This window comes from Chiloscyllium plagiosum, chromosome 14 (genome assembly GCF_004010195.1).
Source record: "Chiloscyllium plagiosum isolate BGI_BamShark_2017 chromosome 14, ASM401019v2, whole genome shotgun sequence".
In the NCBI taxonomy this organism is placed as follows: domain Eukaryota; kingdom Metazoa; phylum Chordata; class Chondrichthyes; order Orectolobiformes; family Hemiscylliidae; genus Chiloscyllium; species Chiloscyllium plagiosum.
This window is the reverse complement of record NC_057723.1, coordinates 38,757,467-38,783,947: the sequence shown is the minus strand read 5'-3', so window position 1 is coordinate 38,783,947 and position 26,481 is coordinate 38,757,467. Positions and strand designations below refer to the sequence as shown.

Sequence of the window (26,481 nt, the reverse complement as noted above, 5' to 3'; positions counted from 1 at the left end):
TCAAGGGCGGAGGAGCGGGAAGTGGAAGAGATGCGGTGGAGGGCATCGTCGACCACGTCAGGGGGGAAATTGCGGTCCTTGAAGAAGGAGGCCATCTGGGTTGTACGTTTTTGCAACTGGTCCTCCTGGGAGCAGTTGCGGTGGAGACGAAGGAATTGGGGGAATGGGATGGCGTTTTTACAGGGGGCAGGGTGGGAGGAGGTTTAGTCCAGGTAGTTGTGGGAGTCAATCGGTTTGTAATAGATGTCCGTGTTGATTAGGTCGCCTGAGGTAGAAATAGAAAGGTCGAGGAAGGGGAGGGGGTATATCTGTATACCACCTTGGATCCAAATTGTCTGCAACTCAAACTTCAATTCATGTTTGTCCAAATAGTTGGATACGTAATGCGTGACATATGTTTTGGGTTTTTTGCTTTCCAAATGTACCAACATTCTTTCAAACAGTGTCATTAAGATAATTTTTCTCATTTCAGTCCATGTTTTCTGGGGGAAAAAACCCACAAAATAAAGACACGGTCCTTTAAAAATACTCAGCATCTGTCAGTTAGTGACTGAGAATGAAAAGCTTCAGCAAAAAGTGGCATAACCAGCTAGGGAAGGGTTTAGTGTATTTTTCCAAGTTTGGGGAATGGAAAACTACAGAAGTGGTGAAAAACAAGGCCTGAAAACTGCACTAACAGTGAGCTTGCTGCAAAAATATTTTAAGGTAGTTGGTTTTTCTTACAACTTGCAATGCTTTTGATGTATTAATGTTAATATCACTGTAAAAACCATGTTTTAATTGCAGTTATCTGATCTTTCTAATTCATTTCTATTTTAAATTAGATGTTAATGAGCATATGAAAAATGAACGAGTCAACCTCATGAATATGATGAAACTGAGTATCAAAGTGCTTATTCAGTCTGCATTAAGCCTGGGAAGAACTTTAGACGCAGATTTCCCTCCTCTTCAGCAGTTTTTTGTGGTCATGGAGCAATGCCTCAAACATGGGCTGAAAGGTACTGTAGGGCTTGTTTCAGTAGTCTGTTTCATTCAGTGAAAGATCACAAAACTGACACAACTTCTTCTATTTTCTTTCTCAGTAAAAAAGACTTTCCTTGGCCCAAACAAGTCATTTTGGGGTCCTCTAGAGGTGGTGGAAAAACTTTGCCCTGAAGCTGCTGAAATAGCAACTAGTGTTCGAGACCTGCCAGGGCTAAAGTGAGTTTGTAAACTATATTTTTGTTTTGAGGAACTTTATTGGCCTTTTTCTTTTAAGAAAAGGAAACACTAATCATAACATTTACTTTTCAGAACTGCTGTAGGAAGAGGAAGAGCATGGCTTAATCTTGCTTTAATGCAGAAGAAACTAGCTGATTATTTGAAGGCCTTGCTTGATCGGAAAGATTTGCTAAGGTGACTTTTATTTTGAACGATATGCATGCTTTAACTGGGATAGATTTCATACTCATCACCCTGAAGCAAAACATGCTGGAGTGATCACTGGAATATCTAGTTGCTAAAATGAAATTTAATCACTGAATTTACAAAAGGGTCATTACTGATCTACAAGTCTGTATCAATATAATTAGACCATGCTTATGGAAATTAGCAAAGGCACAGAATAAGTGATTCAGCCCCTCACATCTGTTCTGCCATTCAGTGAGATCGTGGCTGATCTGTGGCCTAACTCCATATGGCCTTTGACCCATATCCTTTAATACTTTTGCTTAACAAAAAAATTATGTCTCTCTAGATTTAAAATTAAGTTGATCTAACATCAACTTCTGTTTGTGGAAGAGGGTTTCAAACCTCTGCTACCTTTTTTTGTGCAGAATTGCTTCCTTGCATCTCTCCTGAACTGTCTGGCCCTAGTTCTAAACTGTTGCCTGGTTCTAGATTCCCCAACTAGTAGAAATTGTTTACCTTAATTTATCCTATCTTTTTCTATTAATATCTTAAACTTTTATCAAATCTCCCTTTAATCTCTTAAATTTTAGAGACTACACACCTAATTTTTGTAATCTTTCCTCATAATGTAACCCCTGAAGTCCAAATATCATTCTTAAATCTGCATTGCCCCTTCAAGGCCAATATATCCTTCCTAAGATGTGGTGATCAAGATCTGTTCTCCAAGTAGGATCTAACATTTTTGTATAACTGCAGCCTAATTTCTGCAGCATTATGCTCCAGTCTGCTAGAGATAAAAGCCAGCAGAGGTTTTCATGATTATTTTCTGCACCTGTAACATTTGAAAGATCAATGCATCCAAGTCCCCACTTTGGACATTCACTGTATTTAACTTCATATTATCTAGAAAGTACTCTGATCTGTTGTTTTTGATTCATTCGGTTGTATGCTAATCCAACATTTGTTAGCCAGCCATGTTTTCCCTTAAAACCTGAGTTGCCTTGTTGAACTGCTGCAGTCCTTGGGTGTTGGTACACAACACTACTGGTTGTTCAAGGAACTTGACCCAGTGACTGTGAAGGGACACTGATAGTTCCAAGTCAAGACTGTGTGGATTGGAGTGGAACTTGCAGCTGATGTTGCTCCTATATGTCTGCTTCGCTTTATCCTTTTTAGATGATAGAAGCTGCAAGTTTGGAAAATGCTGTTGGAAGAGCCTTGATGAGTTACTGTAGTGCATCTTGTGGATAGTACACACTGCTGTCACCGCATCGCAATGAAGCCATCAGTACTTTATGTTGGCGAAACAAATGAATATGAAAAGTAATAAATGTGCTATTCCAGTCAGTTGCTTAGTCCTGGATGGTGTTAAACTGCTCAAATGTTGTCCCATTCACCCAAATGGCAAGTATTTCATCACATTTGACTTGCACCTTTTATAGGTGGTGCACATGTATGAGGAGTGGTCACGAGGTGAGTTACTTGCTGCAGATTTCCTAACTTTAAAATTCCAGATGACCTTTTTCCAGTAGTTCTTGGAATCCCTTCCTTTCTTTGTAAAGCAATCAGATAACTGACTGCTGCAATCTACCTGTTCAGTTTGGAGATTACAGTTTTGATACAGATGCTGAAGAATGAAGCAATGTCAATCTTTTTACACTCTTTATCTCATCGTGACATTTAAGGAGTATTAATGATGAATCCTTTTTTGTTTTGTCGAGTTACTTGCAATATTTTAGTTTAAAATGTTGCCATACCTATTGCTTCAAAAAGAGCAAGAGTTTCTGTTAGTAAGATACTTACTATACTTCTGATCTTTTTAGCTTCCTTGGGTAAAGGACAGCATTTTACCCCTCTCTCTCTTAAAAAGAGAACTTACAAACAATCCTGAATTTGGGATACCCATGGTGATTTGCATAAGAAGCATCACTAAAAGCAATGTTTTGTTCCTGGTGTCTTCCAATAATGAACATTTCTAAATTTTTTTTTAAATTTGTGTTTTGTTTGGCTGAACAATATCTTCCACCTTAAGATTTTTTTTTCATGGTTGTACCTAATTCGTAAAACCTCAAAACAAGCATCTTGTCTCATTTTAGGTGCCAACCAATTCAGTTGTCCAAATAGACTTTGGGATGCCTCCATTTCAGTTTTGGCAGCTGCTGCATCTTTTCATGAGGGTATAATTTGTTAGTCTTATTGCTGTTGTTCATTTTCAAAATAAGATTGCTGATGTAAAGCAATAATCAATCCATTTTACTTATTTTACGATCCAATGTAGTTAAAAGACCTTGAAACCCGACTTCCAATTTTGAATTCTGCTTTTATCCCTTTTATTGCCAGTTTGTTTTTAAATTTACTGATCCTATCCTATTTTTTAAAAAAAAATTTGTTTCATCACGATGCCTGAAAGCTGCCCAACCACCCCATGGTGTCAGTAAAACACGGCAAAGTCTACTTTCAACTAGAGACAGCACACATTTACTAAGATGGACCTTGGAGGTTACAACTTGAGGCAATGTTTAGACTGTATATTTGTTTGTTTGATGTCCAGAGTGTCGACTACTTTTGATGCTTTGGCCACCAGAAGTTATATTTTTCAGTGGCCTTTCCCACTTCTAATTATGTTTCTCCATTAATTTAGTCTCTTCTGATAAATATTTGAGTTTAGTATTCACTTTTCTTTATATAGTCTTTTGGGACCAGTGGCTTCATGTTCAAGCTAATCTGTTCTCCCACAGACAAACAGTCAACTGCAACTGTCTGATTCTTGTGTCTGTGCTCGATATGGTTATGTACCTATTGCTTTCTTTAACTCCTTCTTGGATCATGAATTTTAAAATTCTAATGCAAGCAACCTTGAGGGTGTCTGAACAGCCTGGTTCTCATGCTGTTCTGTTGTTGTTTTTTGGTCTTTAACAATAACCTTTCCTGTGTCTCTTGAGTCTTTAAGCTCCTCCCTCTTATAAAAATGTGTCCCTGATTGAAACTGGCCTTTAACAGCTTTGTTATGGTTTCATCCTTGCTATATATAACAAACACTTATCATAGGAACAGGAGCAGGCCATTAAGTCCCTCCTATGTCCAGTGAGATTATAGCTGATCTTTGGCCAAATTCCAAATATTTGCTTTTGGTCCATATTCCTTGATATTTTTGCTTAACATAAAATTTTAAAATTAGCACCGATCTAACATGAACTGCTGTTTGTGAAAAAATTTCAAATTTCTGCCACCTTTGGTGTGTAGAATTGCTTCTTAACATCTGAATGGTCTGGTCCTAATTGTTAAACTGTGCCGCTCTAGTTCTAGAATCTCCAACCAGTGTATCATATTGGATGAAGACTGGCATTTGTGATGCCAGGGGGCTCTAGGAAAGACTAAGCTGAATCATCCATTTGGCACTTCTGGCTAAAGACTGCAAATATCTAAGCATTGTCATTTATATGGAGTTGCCCCATTGTTGAGGATGGGAATATTTGTACACTGTCCACCCCAGTGAGTTTAATTTTCCATTCACAGCTGGCACTGACTGGATTGCAAAGCTAAAATGTGATTGGTTGGTTGTGGGATTGCTCAGCCCTGGGAGAAAGTGAGGACTGCAGATGCTGGAGATCAGAGTCCAGAGTGTGTGATGCTGGAAAAGCACAGCAGGTCATGCTGCATCTGAGGAGCAGGAGAATTGATGTTTTGGGCAGGAGCCCTTCACCAGGAATTGCTCAGCCCTATCTGTTACAAGTAGTTTTCACTGTTTGGCATGCAAATAGTTCTGTTTTATTTCACTAGATTGATCCCTCATTTTTAGATAATCCTGGTGCTGCTCCTGGCATAGCCTCCGTACTCTTTATTGAATCAGATTTGATCTTATGGCTTATTAGTAGAACCAGGCCATGAGCTTGCACCTGGCACTTAAATACATGTCTGCTGCTGTGACAACATAATGGAGGGTATCTCAAGTGCGAAGATGAGTTTTGGTCTCTATAATTCACTGTGCAGCAGCCATGATGCTGAGCACATTGTGGATAACACATTTTAGTGGGTGGTCACACCGCAGGTGAAGACTGAACAGGCAGAACGGGTGTGGGTGACCACCAGAGTAGAGGAAGGTAGGTTGTACAGGAGTCCTATGTGGCCATGACCCTTTCTGATAGAATCAGAATCATACAGCAGAAAATATACCATTTTGGGTACTTTTGGGGGACAGTGACTGCAGGGAAAATCAGTGACAACCAATGTTAAGGCACAATATGTAGGTCTGCTGCATGAGTGAAGGAAGAAGAATGAGTTGAGTAGGGGACAGACAGATATTTCAGGCAATAAAAGAAATTGCAGAATGGTATGCTGCCTCCACTGGGTCAGGATTGTCGCTGGATAGCTGCAGGGCATTTCTGAAGGGGGAGTGCAAACATCCAGAGATGCTGGTACCTATTAGTACCAACAAAATAGGTAGGAAAAGGGATGAGAACCTGTCACCAGAATTTAGGGAGCTGGGAAGTACATGAAGACCAGGACACAGGTAGTAATCTGTAGATTATTTCTGATGCCAAGTATGAGATGATAATAGAAACAGGAGGTTAGTCCGGATGAATGCATAGCCAGAGAGATCGTGCAGGAGGGGATCTTTCGATTTCTGGAACATAGGTTCCACTGCCCCCCAAAATGGTACCAGTACAAGGTGGATCGGTTGCAACCAGGACAGGAATGGGAGCAACGTCCTTGTGGGCAGGTTTGCGAGTGTTGTAGTGGAGAGTATAAACTAACTTGGGATCCAGAGAATTTTCAGCAGGGGGAGATGAACAGCTAAAATTAGAAGAGACCACAAGTGAGTCAGGAAGGCAGAGAAATTAAAGGCATGTTAAGGCACAAGGGAGTTTGGCAAGGTTGGATTGTGTTTATCTTTTAATGCAAGGAGAGTCTGCCGAACAAGACAGATGGGTTGACGACAAACTAAAACATGGGAGGTTGTAATTGCTGTCACTGAAACATGGTTGAAAGAGGGGCAGGATTGATTGCTCAATATTCCATGATGTAGGGTCTTGAGGAGGGAAGAGGAGGACTTGTTGCAGTTTTCATAGGAACTGATTACAGGAATGATGAGGGGTGACATTCTCCTAAAAATCAAAGTATGTTGATTAAATTTAAAAAGCAAAAAGGAGCAATCACATTTGTGGTTCTGGAGTCACATGGGGGCCAGGTGAGGCAAGGTCAGCAGATTTCCTTTCCTAAAGGATATTAATGCACCAGATGCAATTTTCTGACAATTGATAATGGCTGCGTGGTCACCATTTCGACTAACTTTTTTTGTCCTTCCAACTTTTATTGAATTAAAATTTTGCCACTTAGCACATTGTACCTAGATTCCTAGAGTATTACCAAGGGACTCTGACACTGCTTCCAATTCTCCTTGAGGAACATTTCATGATGTAATTTATTGACTTTGTTTTAATAATGTTGAATGGACAATCCAGTTTATCCTTTCTCTTAGGATTTTTCCAATTACTTTCAACACTTGGCTTTTGTTTAATAATCTATACAACTATTGCAGCCTATTTCTGTTTACCTTAACATAATGTTTCACCACTTTAATTATTGAGTTTTATCTAATCCTGTTGTGATGAGAAATTCTTAAGTTCTCAAGTCTCCATTCTTTATATTCTGCAGTTGATTCATTTCTTTGCCCTGCTCATTGTATTGCTTGTCCATCTCTCTGTCCATTTGGATGTAAACACAAAGTAAATATAACAAAAAACTATTGATAAAATCAGGCTGGAGAGAACCATACAGAACACAAGGAGTGCTGGAGTCACTTTCTATGCATTCCAGCTCTGATTTATCTCGATCAAACCAACTTTTTATTTTGTACTTCAAATCCCTTCGCCTAATGGCCAAGTAACCACTCACCACCATTTGCCAGGTTGAACCCAGGTCCCCAGAACATTGCCTGTGTCTGTCTGAATTAATAGTCTAATGATAATACCATTTGGCCATCATCTCTCCAGTTCACTCGTCACACAAAGCCTCAAATATAAATTTTTCATCCCTTGTTTTTAATAATTTGTGGCCTTACTTCATCCTGTCTGTTGTCTTCTCCAGCTTTATCTGCTCCACCACCCAATGTTCTGTTTTCTTTGAAACAGGTTTTTTTTTCTTGGCTCATTGCTTTAGCTTTCTGTGCCCCTAAGTTTTTGACTTCTCTTTTTTTTTGAGCTTCCTTTTGAACAAAATTTTGGTCACCCTTTCTAATGTATTCTTGATTTTTCCATTTTTTTTTTCCCCTAGGCTTCCACATGCTGGGACATTTTCTTACTCTGAAGGTGCAATAATGCAACTTGTTCTGATATCCTCCACCTAGTGGTTATTGAATTCTGTTAAATCAGAATGCTCAAGCAAAGTGCTTCCTTAATCTGACACTTGTCAACGCTCTCTGGACTTTCATTCCTAGTCTGTAGCTCAGAACTGAGTTTAAAAAGACATCGTAGAACTTGGAAGACTCTACTGGGACTTGGATTTCAGGATAGACATTCCTCGGAACCTGTTTGTTACTTTCCAAAATCCAGTACTTCTGTCAACCTGTTAAAACCTGCAGGAATGGATTATTACCAATCTACAAAATTCTGCTTACCACTTGTTATTTTTATTGTAGGTAATGTCATCTTATTTTGTGAGCATTTGCTTTCTCTTTCGGGCCCCCCCCTTAATTCTTGAAGTTTAATCGTGGCCACTGTTTCCGATTCCACTTTTCAAAGTCACTTAATTGCATCACCTAGAACCAGATTTGACTTGTTGCAAGAGCAACTTATGATTGAGGGAAAATCTTGTTTTTTTTTTAGAAAAACTATTTCTTCATCTTCTTCTCTTCCTTTGGATAATTGAATTGGCTTGCATTTATAACTGTTATCCTCGTTCTAACTTTTCCATAATTTTGTTCTATTTTACTTTGAGCTGTTTGCTGATCAGACTGCCAGATCAATGTAAAGACATTGTTTGTATCACTTCATATTTTAAATAGTTATCTGCAGAACTTTGTTTAATTCTAACAACTACCATTTTCCTCCCTCAGCTCCCCTTTATATTTATTATTAATCTTAACATAGATGCAGCCATGCTTGATGTGTGTTGATTTTCAGTTTGAATTAGCTACTCTGGTTCCTTAATGTTTATAATAGAACAAAGGTAATGTAGTTAGGGCAGCAAAACTAAGGAAGATGATGGCCAAGTGGTATTATCACTAGACTATTAATTCAGACAGACCCAGGTAATGTTCTGGGGACCTGGGTTCCACCTGGCAAATGGTGAGTGGTTACTTGGCCATTAGGTGAGGGGATTTGAAGTACAAAATAAAAAGATGGTTTGACCGAGATAATCAGAGCTGGAATGCATGGAAAGTGACTCCAGCACTCCTTGTGTTCTGTATGGTTCTCTTCAGTCTGATTTTATCAATAATGTTTTGTTCTATTTGCTTTGTGTTTGGAGCTTAGTGAACTTCAGTTTTTTTTTCACATGTCTTGAGTATGTCTGTCTTTCAATTCACACCACATAAAAGCAGTCTTTCAAATGTCTTCAGTGCATCCAGCTTCAGAATTTTAAGATGTTCATTTTTGGTATGCATTTACACTGTTCAGTCTTTCAAGTTTACTCTGGTCCCTCTGTTTATGATGTCATTAAATATTTTGGAAGGGCAATACACAGGACTTATATAGACTGTTGGGTCATCACAGCAAATTTGGTTCCATTCAATAGTATCATGGTGCCATGTTGACAGCACCACATTGCAGTTGTTTCAGAATCTTGTGAACATTCATTGTTTTATATCAGATAGGTGAAAGTAGCATTGTTTTGAAGTTGAGTTTCAGAATTCTTAATTAAACAGTTATTAATCTGTTGCTCTGAAATTTAGACTGCATGCTTTAGGAGTGGGGAATTTGTTTAGTGAAATAGATATGTGAACAATTGTTTTCGAAGAACTTGTTCATACTGTTTTCTAGTTAAATGGATGTCAGTTATTAAGTTGCTTTCTATGTATGAATTAATTGATGCATTTTGTTACTGTAGTGAATTCTATGATCCTAATGCACTGATGATGCATGATGAAGGAGCGGTCATTGTTGGTCTACTGGTGGGCCTTACAGTTATTGATGCGAATCTTTGTTTAAAAGGAGAAGACTTGGATTCTCAGGTAATATTTGATATCCTATCCTAGTGTTTTTTAAACTGCTTTAGTTTCAGAAATATTTTGGAGTTTGCATACTGTTTATTTTCAGAATAGTTGTTTTATGAAGAGTTGATATATCTGCTTTATTTGAAGGATTCTATGTCTCAAAGCCTGATCTCTCTATTCCTGTTGGTTTATGCAGTAAAAGAATATTAGGGGTTTTTCTGTTTCCCCATTGCATAACATGATTAACTGTTGAATTTCTGATCATTTGCACCTTTAAGAAATACCAGATTTTAAATAACATACTTTTTAAAAACTAATTTTGCACATTAACAATGTGATAAATATAGGGATTTCATTGTAAATGTTTCTTGATCAGGTTATTCAACAACTATATTAGGTGTACCCTAGAATTCTGTGGGAAGCTAGGAAACTGATTGCCCACTACCAGAACCCTAATCCTACCACTGGTGTAAAAACTGAGAAGGCCTGACTAGAAAGTATAGTCATATTATTGCACACCAAAACAGAGCCACTACTCATGGCATATGCAGGCTAGTCCCAACCTAGAATAGACTTCTGCAGATGCATCCCTGGTTTGCTTTTTGAAAATATATATACAGAAGTGTTTTCACACAAACTGAACGATCTTCCCAACAGTAGAATCACTAATTCTTTTTATTGATGAGCAACCACCACCAATTAAAAACATCCTATGTAGCCAATTGTGTATTTACAAGCAAAGCTTACTGTGGGCAATGCAAACCATCAAAGGTGAGAACGGGAAGGCACTAAATCAAAATGGATTTGTAAGGTGAAATAAAGCACTATCTTCCCTGGTGCCCACCTCTCTCTCAACTGGGTTTACGTTAGTTTATGCATCATCAAAATCATTACTTTCTTTATTAAAACTAGTAAACACTGCCATAACACACACAATCCATGTATATTTCCAAGCAAAACCCATTATTATACTTAGCTAACCCTAGCTAAGGTGAAGGGAAGGGCGGTAAGGAGAGTAAGAAGGAAGTAAATCAAAATGGAGTTGGAGGTGGTGGGGTCATGGGAAATAAAGCACTATAAACCCTGCAGTGTCCACCTCTCTCTCAAAGCATTTGAGCATTGCTCCCTTTCCAAGGATATTCAGGCACAAACATTAACTGGTTGGGTCTGCTTTACTAAGGTCTCAGGTGATGAGTTCCAGTTGGGTAGGCCATTGTCTGTTACCAAGAGAATTCATGCTCAATGGTGAGATTAGTCATTCCCCATGATCTTTTAAAGGGGTTATCGCATCCGACCCCTCTGGATCCCCCTCACTCCTGTGTCTTCCTGTGTCGATTTCTCCATGGCTCCGTTCCTGTTGCTTTCCAGGTCTGGTTGAGGGGCACATAATAAAGTAGGCGAGCATCTCTTCTGTGAAGAGCAAAGAGTCACTGCATAGGGCTCAACGTCCATTGTGACAATCACCGCTGTGGAGGGTTCTGCTCGAGGTGTTTAGTGTGTTTTTATTTTTGTGATCTTCCTGATTTTTGAAGATACTACCATGAGCCCCTTTTTTCCATGTTATGGGAGGGAGGTGCCAGTTCTGTAGCTTGAAGTTCAGATCTGGTTCACTTAGAAGCTTCCTTTGAATCGCAATATTATTAATTCCACAAACGAAGTGACCCTTTAACAGTGCTCAAAGCGGTGACCCACACACTCGGACTTCTGTGGTCTCATCAAGAATTCGGTAACTGGTTTCTCCAGGAAGTCTATTTGCCCTATTAAACTTTCCGCGCTGCAATGAGAGATGGTTTGGGGTCATAGATATGGTAGCCGACCACTATCAATTCAGCTAAGGATTTTTTGCTGATTAGGTTAAATTCTGCATAATGCTGAAAATCAGGGCCCAAAGTGGCCAAGAGCATTGTTAGGTTCTTTTCCTGAGGTTTCACACACTTGATGCAATTTGCGCACATCAACTTCTGCAGACATTAACTTTAATAAAGCTTACACAGGCTAGGTGATACCTCTGATGCTCTTCGCAGGTGTGTGACATCAAGTCAGAGACATGTTGAACAAAGAAAACACGTTTCATTTATACAGGTCTGCTGGCAATAACAGATTGTGGCCGCTCCCCCATAGCCACATGCCACTCAAGACAACCCCCAGCCTCTGTCACATTACCCCAGGCACAATGGTAGGATGAGCTTGTCCTCCGAGAATGCAAACACGAATTCCCTAATCCTGGGGAATCGTTGTGCAGACGATTTCTTGACTCGGTGGTTCCCCAAGACAATGTAGATGTGATGTGTCCTAGCTTGGGGGTGGCCATGCACATGAGTTCTGGCTCCTGCCGCTTCCTCAGACAATGTAAGTGTGGTGGGCCTCTGCATCGGGGATGATCATGCAAGCGAACCTGAATTGGCTGAGGATGGCTATGAAAGTAGGGGGGAGTAGTAGCAAAATGACTGTCTAATTGGAGTTGGAATCATTTGCATTCCTTCCTGACTGTCATCCCCACTCACTTCCAGAATGTTCACTCAGTGTAGTTTAACCCTTTTTAATGTTACATTAATGTTGAGAGCGCGATTCCCATTTAATCTTTTAATATTACAGCATGGCTTTTTGTCAATGGTCCCCTTGTATGCCGCTCTTGTTGTCGAAATAATTAAAGTCCAAGTGGAAAGTAGCATCATTTGTTGAACACCAAAATAGAGCCACTACTTGTGGTGTATGTGGGATAGTCCCAGCCCAAGACTGACAGGGATGGGTCTGTTTTGTTTATTTTTCTTACACTTCATGGATGTTATTACACATCTCTGGAGCAGGTGGGTCTCGAACTCAGGACTCTTGGTTCAGAAGTAGGGAAACTACCACTACCTCAGGAGCCCCACTGGATCTGCATTGAGGCCTTTTTCCTGTTACCAAGGGACCTCCCATTTAGAACTTCAGAGATTAATCAATGATAACTCCTTTTTAAAATCCAAGAACATACTGAGAATGACTAAGATTGACTTTAAATACCTAAAATAAACTAGTTGGTAATCCTTGGCCATGCTTTCCATGTTAAGAACTATATTAACAGTTGACTGTTGTAGTTTCAACTATTCCAATTTCTAATCTTGTACCTCAATGGAATTTGCACTCTTTAAATTATTTTCAGTTTGCATTTAATGGAGGGAAACTTGAACTAATTTGACTAGATAGGAAGAATAACGTAACGTGAGCCTACAAAGCTAAAGTAGGTGCAGCAACAGGGGAACCTGCTGGTACATGTGCTCAAATTGGGGAAGTGTGTCACAACATGTTGAGAAAGCAGTGAATAAAGCTTAAGGGATCCAGGGCTTTATCAATGGAGGCATCGAGTACTGAAGCAAGAAAGTTAAGGCAGACCTTTTTTAAACCCTTTTCAAAACATAGAAAATCCTTTTCTTCTGTAGTATAGTTTCCTGTTCTGGAAGCATTGGAGATAGTGGAAAAAGTTCCAAGAATGAGAGACTTGCACTATGTGGGTAGATTAGCAAAAATAGGTTGCATTTTTTTTTTAAGAGAAGAGAAAATTCAGATGATTTGGTAGACTTTCAACATAATGGGTGTAGGCAGAAAGAAGAACTCTGCTTCTACTGATAGAAGGGTAGAGAACTGAAAAGACCCAATTTGTAAATGTAAAGTTTTTTTTCAAGCAGAAAATGGTTTAGGTTCTGTCGTGTGCTCTGTGTGGTTGATTCAGATTCAATCCAAGCTTTCACAGGATGGTTGAACTGATTATTTGAAGTGAAAGTCTTGCAATGCTTGAACAAAGAGGAGAAAGTGGAATGAGTTGAGTTTCTCTCACAGGGAGCTAGCAAAAATATGCTGGGCTGAATGGCCTTATTGCATCCTATAAATATTTCATGATTCAGAGGGTCCACTAAAGCAAATGGACTTGACTGTCTAATTCAAAAGGAGCACTTCCATCTACAATATTTGCTTAAAGTTTAATATGGAACCTCAAATATTTTTTCCCTGCATGTTTAAGAACTCTGTTTTTGGAAAAAAGTTAAATGGACAGAATCTAAGTTGTATTTTCCCTCACATCAGTATTAAATAGCTTTGCAGAAGGCATTCTTTAAAAGCTGAGAATCCGTGACCATATTTTCTATTGCTACTGTAATCTTTCTGAAATATTATGAAAATTAATATATGCAGGAGTCGTGTCTAATAAGTCACTATGATTTCTTTCCTGAGGCTATGAGCCAGATACTTTTTGTTTTAAACCAAGGAAAGCACATCATATTTCTCAGGAAATTCCAGTTGAGGCTCTTTAAGAAATGCAGAGCCATACTTGCATTCTGACAGTTCTCTTGTCTCAACTGTTTGGAGAAGGCAAACTGTGTAACCCATTTTCACCGAAGTCAGCTGCTGTAATCTGAAATTAAAGATCCAGTATCCAGTATCAAAATGGGCTGCCATTTTGATAGTTGCTGTCAAATAATAAGTAAATGAGGTAAGTGTGAAGTCGGGTTGCTAAGCAAGTATGGTGCCATGTGTATGGGTGTAAGGTGGCAAGAGGCCAAGAGAGTAATGGGTAAAATTTAATGTATTTTGGGAAAAGTAGGAGAAATTTGGTCTAGAGGCAGCTGAATCCTGAGGGGAATCCCTGGGTTGGTGTGGAGGTAGATGGGGTCTGGAGCAGGGGAGGCCAACTCTTGGGAAGAAAGGGAGAGTGGGTCTGAACAAGGGAGGGTAGGGAGCTGGGTCGTGAGGGAGTGTAAATATCTGCGAGGTGTATGAGGGGAAAATGGTGTTGGCTGAATACCTATTCAGGTATTGGATTATGTATTTGATTGTGACTTTTTCTGATTACCTCGATCTATTTAATTTCATTGGAACCCATCAAATTCTGACTTAAATGGATACTTTTGGAGAGTTTCGGGTAGGGAAATGACTATCAGAATCTTCCATTTCTGAGGAGGTTCCTTTGTAGTCTGTGACAATGAGGATTTCATAGGATCTCCTTATGCAACTCCCATTTATGCTTGAGTAATACCTTTCTGATTATCGGAAAATTCTAATCTATATTGACAGTTGAGATTTGCAGTTTCATCTTTGCCGCCCCTGATTTTGTACCTGTTAGTAAACTACTCCTAAATGTGGTTAAAGACTGGGTATGTATACTGTTGACAGACAATTGGTTGGCAGATTGCTTACAAATCCAGTACAAGTATTAGTTAAATCAATTTTAAACAGCAAGCTCATTTTTTGATGTTCAATAAGTTTAAAGCGGGTTAGTATTTTGGTTTGTTTTTTTTAAAAAAACTCATAATCTTAAGTTTCCATTCTATTGCAGAATAGTCAGGTGAATATGACAGTGTCTGAAGTATTTTACAGACCTGTGTAAAGCCAGTTTCAGTTAATTAGGCAATGAATTTGCACAAGTACATCCTGGTGACAGCTTTTCAAGCTACTCAAAAATTCAATATGCTTCATCCATACAGAAATTAATGGAAAGGCACAGCAGTCAGGAAATACCTTAATGGCACTTGGTCACTGCATGAAACCAAATTGAATGCACCTCTGTTACACACCAGTTTCTGGCCTTCCATCCTCCCCTCCCTTCCCTAAAGAAAAGTAAATGTGAGATTCATATGCACATTGTTGAAAACCACACAGCCAATCACTATGGAGGAGGCAGTGCATTCAGAAGGTTTGTAAATAGGTAGTTTGTTATTACTAAAGACCAAGGTTAACTGCCATTCTATTAAATGTGTGTGGCAAGTTACTCGTTCACTCACTCTGTCTGACAAGTTTATTTTGCAGACCTTCTGGACTCTACATATCTCTTTCAAAATGACTACTTCAAATGTTATGGTTAAATTTAAAATATTTTAGATTTAGACCTGTACCACTAAGTTTGTTCTAATAGATTTCTTGACTTGAGTTTCAGGTGGGAGTGATTGACTTCTCGCTGTATCTTAAAGATGGAGTTCAGGATAATGCTGACTGCCGACAGTGAGTAGTCAAATCCAGTAGTATGGAATTTCTTTTAAAAATTTGTACAAAATTTGAGTGATAAAATTGGTGTCCTTTGCATACCTCCACAAATGTGCATGTTAACAATTACTTGACACCAAAGTTTAAATTTTTCTCCAAGTTGTTTTCTTTCAGGGTATGTCTGATGCCATTTCAGTGTTGATATTTTCCTTATGGACTGAAATGGCAATTACCATTGCAGACGTGACTAGCTCACTTTTTAACTTTTTCCCTTTAGTTTATTTTATAGAATCAACCTAGAATTTAGAACTAGAATCAAGGATTTTAAAGTTGAACTTTTAATTGTTTCCTTATTTTGCTACTTTTGTACATAGAATCATAGAGATGTACAGCGCAGAAACCGATCCTTCAGTCTAACTCATCCAGGCCGACCAGATATCCCAACCCAATCTAGTCCCACTTGCCAGCACCTGGCCCGTATCCTTCCAAATCCTTCCTATTCATATGCCCATCCAAATGCCTCTTAACTGTTGCAATTGTACCAGCCTCCACCACTTCCTCTGGCAGCTCATTCCATACACAAACCACCCTCTGCTTGAAAAAGTTGCCGTGCAGGTCTCTTTTATGTCTTTCCCCTCACCCTAAACCTATGCCCTCTAGTCCTGGACTCTTTTTTTTTTTCCCGCACCTCCGGGAAAAACCTCTGTCTATTTATCCTATCAAGTCCCTCATGATTTTGTAAACCTCTATATAAGGTCACCCCTCAGCTCTGACGCTCCAACTCCAGGGAAAAGACTTTGCCCCTCATAATTTTGTAAACCTCCATTACGTTATCCTTCAGCCTCCAATGCTCCAGGGAAAACAGCCCCAGCCTGTTCAGCCTCTCCCTATAGCTCAAATCCTCCAACCCAGGCAACATCCTTAAATCTTTTCTGAATCCTTTCAAGTTTCACAACATCTTTCCGATAGGAAGGAGACCAGAATTGCATGCAATATTCCAACAGTGGCCCAACCAATGTCCTGTACAGCTGCAACATGACCTCCCACCTCCAGTACTCAATACTCTGACCAATATAGGAAAGCATACCAAACGCTGCCTTCACTATCCTATCTACCTGCGACTCCACTTTCAAGGAGCTATGAACCTGCACTCCAAGGTCTCTTTGTTCAGCAACACTTCCTAGGACCTCATCATCAAGTGTATACGTCCTGCTAAGGTTTGCTTTCCCAAAATGCAGCTCTTCACATTTATCTGAATTAAACTCCATCTGCCACTTCTCAGCCCATTGGCCCATCTGATGAAGATCTTGTAATCTGAGGTAACCTTCTCTGCTGTCCGCTACACCTCAAATTTTGGTGTCATCTGCAAACTTACTAACTATACCTCTTGTGCTCACACCCAAGTCATTTAAATACATGATGAAAAATAGTGGACCCAGCAATGATCCTTGTGGCACTCCACTGGTCACAGGCTCCCAGTCTGAAAAGCAACCCTCCAGCACCACCCTCTGTCTTCTACCTTTGAGCCCATTCTGTATCCAAATGGCTCGTTCTCCCTGTATTCCATGGGATTAAGATTAGATTCCCTACAGTGTGGAAACTGGCCCTTCGGCCCAACAAGTCCACGCTGACCCGAGAGCAACCCACCAAGCCCCATTTCCCAACATTCACCCCTGACAATTTGGGGATCTAACCTTGCTAACCAGTTTCCCATGGGGAATCTTGTCAAACACCTTTCTGAAGTTCATATAGATCGCACCTACTGCTCTGCCCTCATCAATCTTCTTTTTTACTTCCTCAGAAAACTCAATCAAGTTTGAGAGACATGATTTCCCATGCACAAAGCGATGTTGACTATCCCTAATCAGTCCTTGCCTTTCCAAATACATGTACATTCTGCCCCTCAGGATTCCCTCCAACAACTTGCCCACCACCGACGTCAGGCTTACTGGTCTATAGTTCCCTGGCTTGTCCTTACCACCTTTCTTAAACAGGGGCACCGTGTTAGCCAACCAACTATTTCCCTGTGTTCTATATCTTAGTCCTTTTCTAACCTAAATATTGATGCAACTTTTTAGAATTTGCACCCAGGTACCTTTGTACCTAAGGTGTGGTGCGGGGAATGGTGACATTGTATACTCCTATAACTCTGTGCTTGTGTACACATGCCAGTAAAATTTAATTCTTATTCATTTGATCTGGCACATGTTATTAACAAGTTTAGAAAGATGCAGAAATAACAGGGTTCTTGTTATGGGTGACTTTTAACTCCCTAATATTGATTAGAACCTCCTTTAATGCCAATAGTTTGCATGTAGCAATTTTTGTCAGGTGTCTAAGAGTTTCTCATTCAATACATAGACTGACTAGAGGGGAGGCCATCTTTGGATTTGGTGCTTGGCAACGAACCATGCCAGGTATCCAGTCTCTTGGTGGGAGAGCATTTTGGTGATGGTGATCACAGATCCCTTACCTTTACCATACTCATGGAGAGGGAAAGAACAGGCTGTATGGGAAAGTATTTAGTTGGGAGAGAGGGTATTACAATGCTATCAGGCAAGAACTGGGGCGCCTAACCTGGGATCACATTCTTGGAAATGCACCCCAGAAATGTGGTGGATGTTTGGAAGCATCTACTCCGTGCTGGACAGGTTTGTCTGACTTCATCAAGGAAGGGATGGTAGGTTAAAAGAACCTTGGGTGACAAGGGATATGGAACATCTAGTCAAGAGGAAGAAGGAAGCTTAAGGTTGAGGAGGCAAGGATCAGGTAGGGATCTAGACGGTTACAAGGTAGCCAGGAAGGAACTGAAAGGAATCAGGAGAGAAAGAAGGGGACATGATAAAGCTTTAGCGGGTAGGATTAAGGGAAACCCTAAGGCATTGTACACTTATGTGAGGGTAGGGCCAATCGGGGATAGTGGAGGGAACAGGTGCCTGGAGTTGGAGGAGATAGGAGATGTCCTTAATGAATACTTTGCTTCAATATTTACGGAGAGGGACCTTGACATTTTAAAGGCAGTGTGAAACAGACTGATGCTCGAACAAGTTGATGTGAAGGAGAATGTGCTGAAAATTTTGAAAAACATGAGGATAGCTAAGTCCCTGGGTCAAATGGGAAATGCAGAGATTGCTGCACCTTTGGCAATGATCTTTGTGTCCTCACTGTCCACTAGAGTATTGCCAGGTGGTTAGAGGGTCATGCCTCACAAGCCTTTTTGAATATTTTGAGGATGTGACAAAACACATTGAAGGTAGAGCAGTGGATGTAGTGTATGTGGATTTTTGGCAAAGCGTTTAAGGTTCCCCATGGTAGGTTTATTCAAAGTGAGGCATGGTATACAGGGAAATTCAGCTCTCTGGATACGGAATTGATATTAGAGTGGTGCTGGAAAAGCACAGCAGGTCAGCCAGCATCAGAGGAGCAGGAAAATCGACGTTTCAGGCAGGAGCCCTTCATCAGGAATGAGGGGGCTGTGATCTCCAACATCTGCAGTCCTCATTTTCACCTGGATACAGAATTGGCTGGCCCTTTGAAGATAGAGGATGGTAGTAGATAGAAAATATTCAACCTGGAGCTTAGTGACCAGTGATGTTCGACAGGGATTTGTTTGGGACCTCTGCTGTTTGTGATTTTTATAAATGATTTGGATGAGGAAGTGGAAGGTGTGATATTGAAGAGTTAATTTCCTCTGCTGACCTGCAAGAAACTGAATGCCCTGAGGGGGTAGGGTGGTGTGTGTTTTGTCTTATAGGTGGAATGTGGAAGGTTTACGTTCCCATACTTTGCCATTCAGGGATGATTTGCATCGTCATCATCACCACCACCACCTATTCAGAAGTAATTTGGAACATTGCAATTGAAATTCTGACTGCACCCTATAGTTAGAATACAATTCATACTGGTCTGGCCATTAAGGGATGATTTGCATTACATTTGTTTCTGGAGGTGAGGTGGTCACTGCATTGTGTTTTTAGTGGCATGTGGCATGTGACCTGTGAGGGCTTGACTGGGGGTTGTCTTGTAGGCATTACTAACTGATGTAAAGATTTTGTATAAAGGAAGGACTGTTTCCTTTGTTCAGAGTCTTTGCCATGACCCCATAAGCCCTGCGAGGTGTGTTAAAGGTTTCACCAAAGCCTGGGCTGTACAGTGCTTAATAAATTTGGTTGCTTGTTCAGACGGTGTGTTGCAGTTGCATAAAGTGTGCAAGAACCTCAAGAAAAAAACTTAACTTCACATAAGGGTGGGTTAGAAAGTTTGCCAATGGCACAAAGGTTGATGGATCAGTGAATAGTGTGGAAGGCTGTTGTAGGTTGCAACGGAACCTTGACAGGATGCAGAACTGGGCGAATAATTGGCAGATGGAGTTCAATCTGGAAACGTATGAAGGGATTTTGAAAAGTCGCATTTGAATGTAGAATACAGGGTGAAGGCAGGATTCTTGGCAGTGTCTAGGAGCAGAGGGATCTTTGGGTCCATTTCCATGGATACCTCAAAGTTGCCACCCAACCTGATAGGGTTTTTAAGATGGCGTGTGGTGTATTGGCTTTCGCCAGGGGGATTGAATTTTTAAAGGCCACAAGATTATGCTGCAGCTCGACATAGCCCTGGTTAGACTATACTTGGAATAATTTAGTTCTGGTCACCTCATTATAGGAAGGATGTAGAAGCTTTAGAGAGGGGGCACAGGAGATTTACCAGGATGCTGCCTGGACTGCAGGGCATGTCTTATGAAGAAAGGTTGAGGTGGCTAGGCCTTTTCTCGTTGGAGCGAAGAAAGATGAGAAGTGACTTGATAGAGCTGTACAGATGATGAAAGGCAGAGTGAATAGTCAGATTTTTTTCCCAGGGCAGAAATGGCTATCACAAGGGGGCATAATGTTAAGGTGATTGGAAGAAGGTTTAGGGGAGATGTCAGCGGTCAGTTCTTTGCGCAGAGACTGGTGGGTGTGAGGAATGCACTGCCAGCAGTGGTAATAGTCAGATACATTAGGGACCTGTAAGCAACTCTTGGATAGGCACATGGAAAAACAAAGTCTATTCTCATTTGACTAGTCTATGGACGATTACATGCAACTAAAACATATATTATTTAACTTTCGCTCCACCTTGCTTGTATCCTTCAGAAGGTAATCACTTTTCCTAGGGTAGGATTGTACAAAAGATTATACCACTATGTAGTGAGGATCACCTGCTTTGATTGACGGCGAAGAGTATAGTTTTGAGATTTCCTTTCTGCTACCCCAAAAACAGGAAATCTAAGAGTCAATTGACAATGTTCCAAATATCTTTGTGTAACAATGAAATCAGTAAGTATATGCTAGAATCTGAAGTAAGCAGGAACAATCAGTACCAGAGAGAGACACGTCTACATAATGTATTTTAGTGTAGATTAATAGAATTTGGCAGAAACCAACCAGAGTCACAGTATAGTCGAGGGTTAGATAGGTTGGGCAATGAATCTTTTTTTTCCTCAATGGCAATGGCTAGCACGATGCATATAGCTTCAAATTGAGGGGTGATAGGTATAGGAGAGATGTCAGAGGTAGTTTCTTTACTGAAAGTACTGCAACAATAGTAGACTCGCCAACTTTTGAAGGCATTTAATGGTCATTGCATAGGCATATGGATGAGAATGGAATAGTGTGGGTTAGATGGGCTTCAGATTGGTTCCACAGGTCAGCATAACATTGAGGGCTGAAGGGCCCGTACTGCACTTAATGTTCTATGTTCTAGTTACTCTCTGGTGGGGGACATTTTCCAAAAATATACCAGGCCACAGTTTACCCAAGGGGGTATCCAAAAAGGAAAACAAACCATAAACTATTGTGGCAGTGGTGACCACCTCAATTTAATGTTCCCAGTGCTGGGATCAACAAAGAATAATCAAAAGACAACTTCAAAGGAAAAAATAAAAACATTATCATGGTGAGAGGCTGTCTGAGAATCTGGCACAATGCCTACCTCAGTTCAGTAGTTTAGTTATCACAAAATTACCCAATTTTACCTGTTTAATTTAGAATGCAAATCAACGCACTATACAGTTTCTGTACTTAATTGGAACAAACTGATTATTGCAAACTGATCTTTAACTGGTAACAAATATGAATTAATGAAAACACTAACTGTCCCTTCTTAAATACTCACAGACACAAAGATATGGATTTTTAAGTTTTTTAAAAAAGAAAACTGGCAACAGTGCCAATCTGGAGTACAGGAATCTTAGTTTTAGCTTTATTTTCTTTGATCCCTTTTCAGTTTTGTGGTGCAGACAACCTTGTGTTGAAAACAATTTTTTGTCTTCTAGTGAATTGATTCTTTCAGTAGTCTTGAAGACTTTCTTCATCCTTTGACAGGGTGTGCAAAGAGAGGAGTTACAGGAAAAAATGTGGGTGAGAACAGCTTGTGGGAGCTGGCTATCTTGGGCCATCTTATAAACAAAATTGAGAGCTTTGTCTTGACACTTTCCATTTAGAGGTCTTTCTGCTGTATTACTGAAACACAGCATCATCAGCCAATCCAGCTGCTGTTAAGTTGAGCGTTCTCGCAACTACACTAACTGGTCAATGGAAAAGCCAACCAAGTCAGTGTCTGGGCAAAATCATCTTGAACACAAATAGAGGCAATTTATGTGGCTTTGATGTCCACCAAACTGTAACATAGTTTCTTAGATACTTGTTAGCTGCATTGGCTTTGCAAGCTGCAAATGATTCAAGTAAATGTAGTTATTAAAACTGTAACTAATCTGTTTCAGCCTTAAAAAAAACAAAATTAAAAAAGATGATGAGTCTCAACTGAACTTCCATAATTGAGTGAGTGTGATTCAAATGGCAATCCCAAAGTCCAGGGGTGTCTATCAAATCATTATTTGATGGAAGGTTATCCATAAAATGTTAGCTAGTTGTGAAAAATACGATGCACTGAAAAATAAACTCATTCTCCACTTGTTTTTGAAGTAAACAATGAAAAGCTTTTGAACTTTGCACATAGAAGGCAACTTTGTATTCAGCCACTTGCACAACCATAATGTGAGGAGGCCAAACTGAGGATGGAATATCTGGCCATACTGTGGGAATATCAAAGTTCTGATCCCAACTTTGTTGGGTAGACCCAAAAGTTGCAGCCCCACCCATTCAATGACTGTTAAAATACACAAAGAATAGAACATTCTGCAGCAGCCATTTAAAAATGTTCATTGTGGAGTCAGAATGCACTACAGAAGACTGGATTGCCTGAAGGGGTGTTCAAAACTCAGTCTATTATTGATTTATTATTTCTTGACCTTCAGGGACACTGAACTCACTAAAATTCTGGATCAGAAACATTATGTGGAAGAACTCAACAGACATTTGAGGTGAACCATCAAAAATCTTTGTTTTACATGCGTGCTCTGCCAAATTTTTATTTTGTTAATTTCAGCAAGTGCACTCTGTGATGCCTCTGGATTCTTGATGTATTTGAACACTTTCTGTAACCCCATTGCAGTGCACTAAGTCACCTGTTAATAAGTAATCATTTTGTTTTACCTCTTGACTTAGTCTGGGTATGTTGATGTCTTGCATCAATCAAACATATTAACTGATTTTTTTTTTGTTTAAGTGGTACAGTTTCTGATCTACAGACAAAGCTGGATTCATTAGAAAAAACTAATGCAAAACTAATGGAAGAGGTAAATAGCAACGATCAAGTCCTTTTTCTGGTGTTGAAAATATTCTATCTTAAGTACATGGTCTGATTCTGTGCTTGATTTTGATATTCTTGCAGCTTGCAGCAGCAAATGATAGAATTCAGTCACTTCAGGAGGAGCAGAATCAACTGAAGCAAGAAAATTCATCAATCCTTGAAACAAGTGAACGTAGAGTAGAGGTTGGTCAAAAGAGCTAATTTAATATTCTGAGATGTGCCAAGCTGGCTTCCACTAGCCCTTTTATCTGTTGTAGAAAGTGTGTGTGAGGTCATTTAATTTTGTTTTCTCTTGTAAGACTGAATAAACATCAATTTGGACTGGTATGGATTAATCAGAGGGCCAGTTCAAGACAAATCATATCTGACCATCTTGGTTTATTTTGGGATAACAGGAAAGATTGATAAAGTGATGCAGAGAGATGTGTGTGTATATCTGTTTCTGCAGATATTCTACAGGTTTAAAAAGCATTGTCAAATAAATTATTGAATTCATAAATAACATGTTAGGTCTCAGCTGAAGTATTATGGAGAATTCAGGCACAACATTTCAGGCAAGATATAAAGTTCTTGGAAAAGGTTAAGAGGAGATGTGCTAGGATGTTACTAGAATCAGGGCATTCCTTTATGAGTAGAAATTGGAAAAGTTAGTACTGTTCTCGTTGCAATAAATATGGTAAGGTGATCTAACAGAAGTTTTCAATGTAGATTTTGGTAAGAGTGAATGTCTCTGTCTGTCTCTCTGCCTTCAATTAATTTTAATGTTATTGACAAAGACCTAAAGAGGAGGAGTTTGAGAGTAAAGCTTTTCATCCAAAGTTGTCAGGATCTCGAATGCTTTACTTGAAAAAGTAATTGTACCAATTTGGTGGTGATTTTTGACTGGCACAAATACATTTGGCTGCAGGGCCTTTTTCCAATTGTAGTTTTCTATGAATTTTAATGAGGACCTTTCAAGGTTATGAACAAAATGTGGTACCATGAATGCTCTGTCAAGTATTGGTACAAGCACAACAGGCTTAGTTCCTTCTATCCTGCTTATTTCCAAAATGTGAAGCTTTAATGCATTAACTTCGGCTGAGAGTATCTGGCAAATAATCTTTTCATCTACTGGCATGTTGGTTTCAATCGCAGAATTATATGTTGCTTTTGACTTGACAAATTTGAAATGCACACATAATAATTGTCATTAGGTTTTGGTTTCAGTTCAGGCAGCACAATTATCCACTTTAGTCCTGGGCTAAAAGGAGGACAAGACACTGATTATCTGATCATGTGAAAGATTAATTTAGATGTGCAAATAGGGATGGGCTCAGTTTTGAAATATTAAATACATTAATAATTTCATGGCTCCTTGAATTAAAATTAAACCATAATTTTGCATGAATTGCTATGCTTACAAGTACAAGAGTACAGTTTTCATGTTTAGAATTTTTTTTGCCATTTCCAAGAAAATGTCAAGGAAATACTTTGCTTAAGAAGTGCTAATCCTGCAATAAGATCCTGACTAGATCCAAGATTCACTTCCTGTTTGAGTTCACCTGATTTGGTTGAAGTCAGCAGTTGTGGAACTTCCCTGCTGTCTGTTGAATAATGGCACTATAAGCCAAACTGACGAAACGATCCATTTGTTTCCCACTAAGTTAGTTAACTTTGTCAAGGTGCCAGTTGGGGAATTATTGTTCCCTCCTGGTTGAGAGAAATGTAAAACGTTAGGTGGATTTTACTTTTGCAAGCAAAACTAATGTCACTTACAAAATACTGTGCAAGGACTGTAACAAACACTACATTGGACAAACAGGCAGAAAACTAGCCCCCAGGATACATGAACTCCAACTCGCCGCAAAAAGATATGACCCTCTCTCACTAGTACCCTCAAGGATGAGGAAGGCCACCACTTTGACTGGGACAACATTTCCATCCAAGGACAAGCCAAACAAGGACACAAGAATTCCTAGAGGCATGGCATTCCAACCGGAACTTTGTCAACAAACACATTGAGTTAGACCCCATCTGCCACCCCCGAGAAAAAACAGCAAGTGACTTCACCACAGAAAATAACAACATCGGAAATGACATCACCAACCCAAATAAATCCAAACCTATAAATAAAAAGCAGGAATTTTCAGCATTGCTTTGCCTGAGGCCCACTGAAGATGTTACCTAGTAGGTAATGAAAAGTCTGGAAATGAACCTTCCAGTTCAGTGAGCAAACCTACATCCAAAACCTCAACCTGAGCTACAAATCTTCTCAAAACTCACTTTTATTTGTATCTTGTTACAGAATGAATCTGGCCTATTTTGGGATAAAGAAATGACTACTCAGTTGCAGTGCCCTCCAGCTGATTTTTCATGAGCTACAGTTTAAGGAAAAGTTACTTAGTTGAGGACTGCCAGCATCCTGTTAATTGCCCCAGTCATTAACTACCATGTGTTAAGTTTCTGTTTTCTGTCGTATTTTAAAGTTTCTGTAGCCCTTCTGAAGGATCATCTAGAATAGACAGATCATCTGGCAGTGTTTGAAGAGTTTTCATGAATTATTGCAGTGTATCTTGCAGGTGCTGCCACTGTAAAATAGTGAAGGGAGTGAATGTTGAAGGTGCTGGCTGGGATACCAATCAACCAGAATGTATTTGCCTGGATAGTTGAACTTCTACTGTTGGAGCTGGACTCATGCAGACAAGTAGAGAATACTCAGGTCAGAAACACCTGACTTGTGTCTTTAGTGGACAGCCATAGGGAATTAGATAAATTGCACTCTGTAGGATTTCTAGTCTCTGACCTGTGGATTTATTAAATTAATGTGGCTTGTTTAGTTTAGAGCTGAAAATGTGTTGCTGGAAAAGCGCAGCAGGTCAGGCAGCTTCCAAGGAGCAGGAGAATAGACATTTCGGGATGAGACTTTCCTCATTCCTGAAGAAGGGATGTCCAGCAGGCTAAGATAAAAGGTAGGGAGGAGGGGTGTTGGAAATGCAATAGGTGGAAGGAGGTTAAGGTGAGGGTGATAGGCCGGGTTGTGGGCGGAGAGGTCAGGAAGAAGATTGCTGGTTGGCAAGGTGGTGCTGAGTTCGAGGGTTGGGACTGAGACAAGGTGGGTGGAGGGGAAATGAGGAAACTGGAGAAATATGAGTTCATCCCTTGTGGTTGGAGGGTTCCTAGGTGGAAGATGAGGCGCTCTTCCTCCAACCGTCGTGTTGCTATGGTCTGGCGATGGAGGAGTCCAAGGACCTGCATGTCCTTGGTGGAGTGGGAGGGGGAGTTGAAGTGTTGAGCCACGGGGTGGTTGGGTTGGTTGGTCCGGG

General features: G+C 39.9%; 1 protein-coding gene across 4 annotated transcripts in view; it reads left to right on the top strand.

The window, feature by feature from the left end:
* The window catches only part of rufy1 (RUN and FYVE domain containing 1), a 134,989-nt gene that overhangs the window by 10,378 nt on the left and 98,130 nt on the right, over positions 1-26,481 (top strand). For all 4 annotated transcript variants that reach the window (XM_043703644.1, XM_043703643.1, XM_043703641.1 and 1 more), the window contains exons 2-9: positions 825-998; positions 1,083-1,200; positions 1,294-1,395; positions 9,436-9,559; positions 15,447-15,511; positions 22,785-22,850; positions 23,096-23,165; positions 23,261-23,362. In XM_043703644.1, coding sequence (XP_043559579.1) covers positions 825-998; positions 1,083-1,200; positions 1,294-1,395; positions 9,436-9,559; positions 15,447-15,511; positions 22,785-22,850; positions 23,096-23,165; positions 23,261-23,362 — 821 coding nt within the window. The remainder of the gene's footprint in view (positions 1-824; positions 999-1,082; positions 1,201-1,293; positions 1,396-9,435; positions 9,560-15,446; positions 15,512-22,784; positions 22,851-23,095; positions 23,166-23,260; positions 23,363-26,481) is intronic.